General features: G+C 44.7%; 1 protein-coding gene across 2 annotated transcripts; it reads right to left on the bottom strand.

The window, feature by feature from the left end:
• Positions 1–48: 48 nt before the first annotated feature.
• Positions 49–10,351, bottom strand: ZNF879 (zinc finger protein 879). 2 transcript variants are annotated; one of them, XM_032395749.1, is made up of 5 exons: positions 10,259–10,351; positions 8,977–9,031; positions 7,227–7,353; positions 6,781–6,876; positions 49–1,511 (listed from the first exon to the last, which is right to left on the bottom strand). In XM_032395749.1, the coding sequence occupies exons 2-5, from the start codon at positions 9,007–9,009 to the stop codon at positions 64–66; spliced, it is 1,704 nt and encodes a 567-aa protein (XP_032251640.1). In that variant the 5' UTR covers positions 9,010–9,031; positions 10,259–10,351; the 3' UTR covers positions 49–63. The 2 variants fall into 2 exon arrangements, with proteins under 2 accessions (XP_032251640.1, XP_032251641.1); XM_032395750.1 differs by lacking the exons at positions 8,977–9,031; positions 10,259–10,351 and having other exon boundaries at positions 49–1,120; positions 7,227–7,446.

Raw genomic sequence — 10,351 nt, forward strand, 5'->3', positions numbered from 1 at the left:
GTTTTTCGAAATTGAGTATGGAATGAACTTCAGTTGGAAGACCTTCCACCACATGTGTTTTATTTATAGTTTTTCTCCAGTATGAGTCCTCTGGTGATTGGTAAGGGATGAGCTCTGACTAAAAGCCTTCCCACATTCTTTACATTTATACGGCTTTTCTCCCGTATGAATCCTCATATGCGTCATAAGGGATGAGCTTTGTCGGAAAGCTTTCCCACATACTTTACAGCTAAATGGTTTCTCTCCAGTGTGAATTCTCTGGTGCTGAATGAGAGCTGAGCTTTGGTTGAAGGCTTTTTCACAGTCATTACATTTATAAGGTTTCTCTCCAGTGTGAATTTTTCGATGAGTATTAACCGCTGAGTGAGAACTGAAGGCTTTTCCACATTCTTTACAGTTATACGGTTTCTCTCCGGTATGGATTCTGTTGTGTATATTAAGCCGTGAAATCCAGGAGAAGGCCTTCCCACATTCGTTGCATTTGTAGGGTTTTTCTCCTGTATGAATTCTCTGATGCTGTATCAGAGCAGAGCTTTGGCTGAAGGCTTTCCCGCATTCTTTACACGCATAAGGTTTCTCCCCAGTGTGGATTCTCTGATGTATGATAAGGGCTGAGTGATAACTGAATACTTTCCCACACTCATTACAATTAAAGGGTTTCTCTCCAGTATGAATTCTATGGTGTCTACTTAGCCGAGATATTGAAGTAAAGGCTTTCCCGCACTGACTACATTCGTACGGTTTCTCTCCAGTATGAATCCTGTGATGTTGAATAAGAGATGAGCACTGGCTAAAGGCTCTCCCACACTCGTTACATTTATAGGGCTTTTCTCCGGTATGAATTCGTTGGTGATTATTCAGGGATGAACTTCCTTTAAATGTCTTGCCACACTCGTTGCATTTATAGGGTCTCTCTCCAGTATGCATCCTCTGATGTCCGATGAGGGATGTGGTGAAACTGAAGGCTTTCCCACATTCACCGCAGATATAAGGTTTCTCTCCCGTGTGAACTCTCAGGTGCTGAGTGAGAGAGGAGCTTTGGCTGAAAGCTTTCCGACATTCCTTGCATTTGTAGAGCTTCTCTCCAGTGTGGATTCTCTGGTGTTTACTCAGGGAAGAACTGTGGAGGAAGATTTTCCCACAGAGGTTACATTTGTAACATTTGCGCACCGTATTGACTCCCAGTTGTTTAAACAGAACTGAATACTGCTGGGAATGGGGTTTCCTTCCTCTGGAAACGAGTCTGGGTTTTCTAATAAGGGATGATTTCAGACTGAGATTTTTCCCGAGCTCAATACTTGTAAAGCTCCTCTCCCTCATGTAGGTGTTTTTGATGGTGACTAAGACTTTCCTGAAAGGTTTGTTCTTTTTGCCTTGTTGCTTCTCTAGCTTGTCCTCATTTATATAGGCTTTCCCTGGCTTGAAATCAAAAGGACTGTCACCTAGGAGTTTATCCATTACTTCCTGATTTTCTTCTTCAGAAACTGTAGTTTCAAACAAGCGCTCCCAACCTAAAATAAACAAAATGGGTAAGTCTCCCTTGCACTGAGAGTAAAGAAAAGTGACACCAAAATATACAAGAACTGCTGACAAATACTTCCCAGATTCTTAAGAAAGGATGGGGAGAAAAAAGGGCAAGAGAAAGAAGCAGCATGGGAGACATGCCTGGGTGGAGAGGATCTGAGGAAAGCTCGGGTGAACTCCGAGGGAAGCTCCTCCAACAAGGGCAGCCAGGCCCGCTCTAGGAAAAAGCTCAGGTCAGCAGGGGACAGAGCACTTCTGAGTTCAGTGGGTTGTGTTACTCCTCAGCTCCCTCTCCCGCATCAGTCACCAGTGCACTCAAGGTAAATCCACGAGGAACCTGCAGAGGAGCTACAAGTAAAACCTGGAAGAGCTGTGGGTCTTAAAAAGCTCTCTGAAACACAGGGCCTCAATTAGCGCTGTTTTGGAACTCCTCCGAGTGCTGTATGTGCTGTTATGATGGACATTCCCTCACTCGTTCAAGCAGTTATTTACTCAGTAGCCACCATGCAAAGGTCAAGATCAGGAGTATGGGGAACATATCAGACAGGAATCCAGTTTTTGCAAGGTTTATATTCTAGCAGCAGGGTATTAACAGTGACCAAGTGGCCAAATAAACTAGGGATGATGAGTCCTGGAGGTGACGAGAATAAGGAAAACAAACAAAAACAAGGTGATGTGCAGTATGAGTAAACGAGCTGACGTTTTAAACTGGGTGATAGGGAAGTAGAATTAAAGATGGGATCTAAATAATGAGAGCTTGGGCACCTGGGTGGCTCAGATGGTTAAGCGTCTGCCTTCAGCTCAGGTCATGATCCCAGAGTCCTGGGATCGAGTCCCGCATCAGGCTCCCTGCTCCTTGGGAGCCTGCTTCTCCCTCTGCCTCTCTCTCTCTCTCTCTCTCTCTCTCTCTGTCATGAATAAATAAATAAAATCTTTAAAAAATAAATAAATAAATAAATAAATAAATAATGAGAGCTGGCCATGCAAAAATGTGGGTGTAAAGAGGATTCCAGTCAGAAAGAACGTAAGGCGAGAGTCAGCTTTGAGTTGTCCAGGAACCCAGATTTGTCCAGTGTGGCCTGAGCAAGAGGGAACAAGCCAGTGTTACGAGGTGAGGCAAAGAAGGAGGCAGGAGCCGTATCACGCAGGGTCTTGTGAGATACAGGAAGACATCTGGAATTTCTTCAGAGATCACTGTGGGTTAGGAAGGACGGGACAGTTCTGTTTAAAGAGGATCACAGTGGCAGTGTGACAAATGGATTGTAATTCGGGGTGGGCAGATGCAGAGCAGCCACTCAGGAGCCTGGATGGAGGCGATGGGGGTCTGCACTGGCATGGCAGTGGAGGGGGGCACATCTGGGACGTTCTGAAGACAGAGATGACAAGTACCTTCACCTATGAATAGGATGTACAGAGTACGTGAAAGAGAGGACTCAAGGATGATGTCCAGCTTCTGGCCTGGGCAGCTCGATGGAGACTGGTGCCATGTAATGATATGGGGACTACTGGGGGAAGAGTACATTCTTGAGAATAATTTTCAGTCCACTTTTTAATCACTTAGGATACAGTGCAAGGAATGGTGTCATTGCTTCAAAAGGAATGAATGTATTTTCTTAAAGAGTTTTTATTTTCTTAACTAAAAAAGAGATATATAATCATTATAAGAAAAATAAAGAAAATACAGAAATCTATAAATACGAAAATCGAGTTCAGCCATACACACGACACACAAATATAATCATTGCTAGATGTGGAATTTAGCTCACCAGAATTTTTCTGGATATTAGAAAACACTTTTATTTAAAAAATAAAAATAGGTTGAAACTACACTTCCCCCTACCTACTCTGCACTTAAAAAAAAACTGTGGGCTTCTCTCCATGGCAACAAATGAAGGTTGACACCATCATTTTAATGGCAATGTTAAGATTTCAAAGCACAAACATAATCATAATTTAATAAATCCCCTTCTAAGAGTCACTTAGCTTTCTTCTTCCCAGTGATCCCTCATGTTATAACATTCTTTATACCACCTTTGCAACTCTGCACAATTATGGAATTATTTCCTTAAGATAAACTTCTAAACCTGGAATCAATTTTAATAAAGCCAGACCATCCTGCAGAAAGACTACACCCATCAACATCCTACGAAAGATACTCAGGTATCACTCAGAGCGATAGGAAAACACTGGATATGTATTTCTTAATTTGGGGTAATACAGTAAGGGGAAAATGGCATCCCATTGCTTTAGTTTGTAATTCACTGATTATAATGAAGTTGAATAGTTTTTCAAAGAATCCTGGGTGAATTTTCAAATTCACATTCCTTGACTTTTTAATGGTGACACTCATGCCTTTGTACTGTAATTATTTATTCTCTGGATCTTTTCTCTGTTTCTCTTTATATTATACCTTTGTATTCTATAGCCACTACAGCAATCTTAATAACAGGAAAAAAACTAGAAATTAAAATTTCCAGAAGATTATTTAATAAAATATGGCTTAACAATACAATAGAGCTCTTTCAGAGACATAGGCCTCTATTTAATGGGGGCTGAATAACTGAAGGACATTCACAGTTTAAAATAGGTTTGAGAACAGTATGTATAATCAATCTCTCTCTCTGTGTCTCTCCCTCATGCACAAACACAAACACACTCAAATATTCACAATCTGAGAGGATAAATGGTAAAATATCAACAAAGGTTCATCATGGTTGGTTGGCAAAATTTCAGGTGAATCTCCTTTTTTTTTTTTTTTAAGATTTTATTTATTTATTTGACAGAGAGAGACACAGCGAGAGAGGGAACACAAGCAGGGGGAGTGGGAGAGGGAGAAGCAGGCTTCCCGCCAAGCAGGGAGCCTGATGCGGGGCTCAATCCCAGAACCCTGGGATCATGACCTGAGCCGAAGGCAGACGCTTAACTGAGCCACCCAGGCGCCCTTCCTTTTTTTTTTTTTTTTTTTTTTTACAATACTACATATACCTTGTATTAATTAAAAGTAGTTAATTTTTTCAAATGCTTGCAAAAGAAGAACACAGTCAATTTAATACTAATGATTTCTTTACCAACCAGAAGGTTCAGAGCCAAATTCGAGACTCACCCAGGGCTACATTGCTGGCCCTTACCACAGATATATTCACTTTTTAAGGTTCTGACCAAACTTCTATTTTATCATTATTCTTACAGTTAGCTTCCTTGGATTGTTGGTGGAATGTGGCAGAATATATGTTAGTATGTAGTAGAAAAAAATATCCCTGAAGCGAGAAAAGACTTGGCTCTTCAAAGCAAAGGGCCCCGTGATGCCAAGTAACAGTATTACACCAAAACTCCTTGGTATTTGATACAACCTAATGAACCTTCTGCATTCCAAAGATAAAAGAAAATATCCTATAATATTCTAGACAGAAGACAAAAAAAGGGGCGGAGGGACCAGATTTCTACACAGAAGATAAAGGAAAAAGAACCATGTTAATGGAGGACTTTTTAAAAACGACACTCAATGCTCAGTCACTACAGCCGAGTGTGAAGGAAAAAAAAATTTGATGCCAGAATTCTAGATCCATACTTCTCACCAGAGAGGTAAAAGAATTGATTTTATTTATTATTTATTTTTAAAATTTATTTTTAAAGGTTTTCAATATTTGACAGAGAGAGAAAGAGAACACAAGCACAGGGAGGGGCAGAGGCAGAGGGAGAAGCAGGCTCCCCGCTGAGCAGGGAGCCCGATGTGGGGCTCGATCCCAGGACCCTGAGCCGAAGGGCAGACGCTAAACCGTCTGAGCCACCCAGGCATCCTAAAAGAATTGATTGTAGACATGTACAGATAGAGCACAAACAAACCTTTCTGAAAATATTATTCAAGAAAACACTCTAGTCAAAACAAAGGGGAAAATCTGAAGACAAAGCTCATGAATGGAAACACAGGAGTGAGCTGCCCAGAAAGCCTGTGTCCTGCCATCGAGAGAAATAAATGCTGGTTAAGTAGCAAAACTGAAAGGAGAGAGCCACCCTCTGGTGCTAGAATCAAAGACAAAACAGAGTAAAAGCAAACAAAGACAAAAAAAACCCACCTAAAACCCAGAATGACAATAACAACAACAACAAAAAACAAAGACAAAGCAGAACAGCAAATGAGAGCTTATGGATCCAGTAACCCAGAGCAGTTTTAGAGATTGAGAGACATGTCCTAGCAGCCAGGGTCTGGAACATATTATTCTGAGTATTTTCACACAAAAGATTTAGGAGAATGCCATACTGAGTATCTGCGAACCTTCTGCATAAATTCTATTTATCACCATGTTGCTACCCCTGCTTTCTCGCTCTCGTGTAGTATATAAATGCACACATGTCCGCGTTTTCTTTTTAGCTGAACCATATGTAATAAGTTGCAGACCAAAAAAGTCAAATAAAAACCCAAGCTGGAACAATGAGGGATGTACTGTAGGGATAGAAGGTTTGTTCAAACCACAAAGGGAAGATAATTTAAGAAAATAATCAGTCCAAAAAAAGGAATGGGAAGTCCTCAGATAGGGAGAAAAACCATGAGAGACTCCTAGCTATAGGAAACAAACTGAGGGTTGCTGGAGGGGAGAAGGGTGGGGGGACGGGGTAATTGGGTGATGGACAGTAAGGAGGGCACGGGATATGATGAGCACTGGGTGTTACACGCAACTGATGAATACTACATCTGAAACGAATGATGTACTATATGCTTCCTAATTGAATTTTTTTTTTTTTAAAGATTTTATTTATTTATTTGACAGAGAGAGACACAGCGAGAGAGGGAACACAAGCAGGGGGAGTGGGAGAGGGAGAAGCAGGCTTCCCGCGGAGCAGGGAGCCCGATGCGGGGCTCCATCCCAGGACCCTGGGATCATGACCTGAGCCGAAGGCAGCCACTTAATGACTGAGTCACCCAGGCGCCCCTGCCTAATTGAATTTAAATAAAAAAAATTTTTTAAAAAGGAAAATAATCAGTCCGAAAAACAGGGGAAGATATGACTCACAAACCTTACGCGTTATATACGGTGTCACATTTTCTGCATTCACATTACAAAGGACATCGGGGACAAGTGGGCCCTTCTCGGGAGAACTCAACTCTCCCTCTGAACCTGCCATATCAAGGACTCAGAAAGGTAGAGAGAGAGGATATGCCCTTCCCAGCCTTCCCCAGGCCCTGGTCAACGTCTTCCGATCAGCAGCAGCCAGGCAGTGAGAAAATGCTCTGTCCACTTCCCAATCACTGTCACTCACCTACACATGGGCCTTGAGAAACTCCATTTTCCACCATCCAGGGGTCTTCCCCTTGCTGTAGCTGGAAGATGATCTTTGGTTTGGAAAACAGGATTCCTGTTCGTGAGCAAGAAGAAGAGAATGAGCCCGCTGTGCAGACATGAGAGGGGCTTAAGTTAGGCTCCTAGAGGATGGTCAGAGGTGGTCTCAGGAAGAAAGTCAGGGCGATGGTTGTGCATGCCTCCAAACTGGAACCTCTCATGAGACTCAGAGGGACAGAGTCTGGGGACAAAGAACAGCAAAAGCACACAAAGGCTGCCCATCACCGACTCTACCAACCCGAGGCCTTTCTTGGCAGGGGACGGGGGGAGCAGCTGCCACCCTGTGAGCCCCCCTGCGGGTCCTCCTCGGAGAGGGCCCCACGATGCTCCCCCGGCAGACTCTCCATCAGGAGGAAAGGTCCTTACCCAGCGAGACGAGGGTGCCGTAGTTCTCCAGCATCACCTCCCGGTACAGGGTTCTCTGCGCGGAGTCCAGGCGCAGCCACTCGTCCTGGCTGAAGAACACGGCCACGTCCCTGAATGTCACAGACTCCTGCAACGGGAAACCCACTCCTGCTCACCTGGGACCATCCCCTTGGGGGATGAGCAGCCACCCTGTCGCTGCGCAAGGTTGCAAGCATCTCCAGGCGAGTCTCTGTCCTTTCCAAATGTACCTACAGTTGTTCCCACTTCTGCAGGGGGGTATGTTCTAAGACACCCCCCCCCAGAGGATGCCTAAAACTTGGGGAGTACCGTACCCTATATATACTGTTTTTCCCTATAAATACAATCCTATGATAAAGTTTAATTTATAAATCAGGCACAGTAAGAAATTAACAACTAATAATAGAACAATTATGACAATATACTATAGCAAAATTATGTGAATGTGGTCTCTCCCTCTCAAAACATCTTACTGTGCTGTTCTTACCCTTCTTCTGCTTGTAATATTGTCACAGCTAGACCCCAAGACCTGACCTTTACTGCCCACCTGCTTATACTCACTGACCTTTGTCCCACATTTTTCCTTAAGCTCTTCTTTCCAGCTTATCTCTTAACTCAGGCAAATGGAAAGTGAAACTGCCCCTCCAGAATATTCCACCCCCTAGTTAACAACTGTCAATAAAAGATAGCAACTCAAACCCCAGGGCACAAAGCTCGCTCTCTCTCTCTTTCTCTCAAGCTCATCTGCTCTCCTATCTTGAGTATAATTTTTGCTTTAATAAACTTCCCTGCTGTGTCACCATCTGCTGTGTTGTGTGTCCGTCCTTGAATTCTTTCTTGAGACAAGCCCAAGAACCTTCAGCAACTCCTTCAGGACAGGCTTGGTCGAGGCCCCAGGGCCTCCCCAGTTCACCCGGCAACACTGAAACCCTGCGTTGTTCAAGAGTCAACTAGACTACAAGTACCTCGGATCACACCTGCTGATTCGGAGGTCTTCTTTCTTGGATCTTCCTAGACAATTACCTGGATTCCTATCAGGTACCACTCTAGTTGATTGGTCCTCAATTCCTTAAGGGTAAGGACCATACATTTTCTCTTTGAATTCCTAATGTTACAGAGAGAATTACCTGATTCCCCCAAGTTTCCAACCTTCACAGGGAAAAAAACATACCTAGATCCCTCACAGAGCTCTGGGTGTGGCTTTGGCACAGGGCTGGGGAGGGGGACATTCAACTCCTAATCAACAAGTACTTAGCTGTTAGGTGAGGAATTCCCAATGAGACTGGCCCCAAGCACTAGAGAAACAGCTTGATGTGGTCCATACATACAATGGATTATTACTCGGCCATCAGAAAGGATGAATACCACCATTTGCATCGACATGGATGGAACTGGAGGGGACTGCGCTAAGTGAACCCTAATCCAGGACCTAATCCAGGACCTAATCCAGAACCTAATCCAGAACTACTTGGATTTCTTCACATGCTTGAAGAAATGAACTAGAATCACAACTAATGAATCCTTGAATACTACATCAAAAACTAATGAACATAATAAAAAATATTAAAAAAAAAGAGAGAGAGAGAGAGAGAAGCAGCTTCTTTCCCGAGTTACCCTACCAGGCCCTCAGGTCCCTCCATGGGCTTCACTGCCTCGTAAAGCTCAACAATGGCTTCAGTGTGTTCACATCTCTGAACCAGGAAGGCAGGTGAAGAAAGAAGCCCTCACTCACCTGAGCCTGGGCTGGCAGCAACCTTGTGGCCATTTCTCCCTCCTGGAGAAGGCACCTGAAATGGAGAAAGAACCTGTGAGCAGTCTGTCTGTCCATCCTGTCTGTACTCCCACCCTCATGAGGCCTGACTAAATCAGAGAGCCCCACACACCGAGCAGCCAGCAGATGGAAGCCAGAGGGAAACTGGGAGCCCAGGCATCCCTGAGTTAGAGGTCCGTGGGCATGGCCACCCAAACCAGGAGTGGGCAGCAAGCATACTTCCAGTCACCGGCCGGCTACCTTTCAGCCAGTGGTTTCTGAATAAAGATAAATCAGACTAAGGAATTAGAGCCATCTGATGTACATTAACAGAGTAAAGGGCAGTCAGGCCGGGCTCACAGAGATGCTCAATGGAAGAGAAGTAACATAAATATTCCGCACACCTATACTTAAGTATTTTGAGCTATATTATAATTATAAAATTATATTGTACCTTACATAGTAAATAATTAGATATAAGGTATGACAACAAAATATAATAATACGATAATTATAATAATTCTTTACATAACATCCGAAGGAAATCGGTGTTCTTTTCAGGAAGAGCCAACCGAAAATCAGTCTTCTCTTCCCCTCGGAAATGGGGCTTCCTTTATGAAGAAAGAGTTATCAAATTCCCTTAATATAAACGAAAACATTACCCATCCTTTCCCTGCTCCAAAAAAACCCCCACAAGGCTCAAAAGAAAGAGCATCATTGGCTAAAGATGAATTTAAAATTTGGAGAAAAGGGAAGTAACTCAGCAAAAGGACGAAATTAATCTAAACAACCAAAAAGAACAGTCAAATCACTCCAGGATTCACTCCGGGAGAACGGGGCCACACAAGCTCAATATAGCAAGGATAGCAAAAACTAGTACACAATAAAACAAAGTTGAAACTCGGGGCGAGGTGGGGGTGGGGAGGCCCACAAACGCTACCAGCCAAAAGCCGCCCCGGGTGCACGAACCCTCCAACGAGGCAGGGCTCGCTGCAATCTCAGTTCTGCGGCCACTGCTCCAGGAGCCCCGCCCGAGGCTGGCGCCCGGGGCTCAGGCGGTGACAGCCCCGATTTCCGGGGCTGCGGGACCGCGGGAGCCCAGAGCTCGCGGGGCAACGCCCCCTCCCCGGGCCGCCTTCACCTGCCGAGGCCGCCGCCGCCGCTCCGACGCCCGCAACTGGGACTCGCGCGGCGGCCGGCCCTCTGCCCGGGCCCCGCCGCGGGAGCTGCACACCCTGGGCCCGCTCTCACCGGCAGCCTGTACCTGCGCCCGCCGCGACGGGGACGCCAAGCGGCGGACCGCACGGGAGACAAGCAGGATACCTAGCCCGGGGGTATTTTTCGCCGCCGCCGCCAG

The sequence above is a fragment of the Phoca vitulina genome, unplaced genomic scaffold (genome assembly GCF_004348235.1).
Source record: "Phoca vitulina isolate PV1807 unplaced genomic scaffold, GSC_HSeal_1.0 scaffold87, whole genome shotgun sequence".
Lineage (NCBI taxonomy): Eukaryota > Metazoa > Chordata > Mammalia > Carnivora > Phocidae > Phoca > Phoca vitulina.

Coding starts and splice junctions, on each gene's coding strand:
- ZNF879 (XM_032395749.1), bottom strand. CDS start 9,009: ATGGCCACAAGGTTGCTGCCAGCCCAGGCTCAG. Junction 7,354..8,976: donor TGCTGCCAGCCCAGGCTCAG/GTGAGTGAGGGC, acceptor TTCCCGTTGCAG/GAGTCTGTGACATTCAGGGA. Junction 6,877..7,226: donor CGGCACCCTCGTCTCGCTGG/GTAAGGACCTTT, acceptor GCTCACGAACAG/GAATCCTGTTTTCCAAACCA.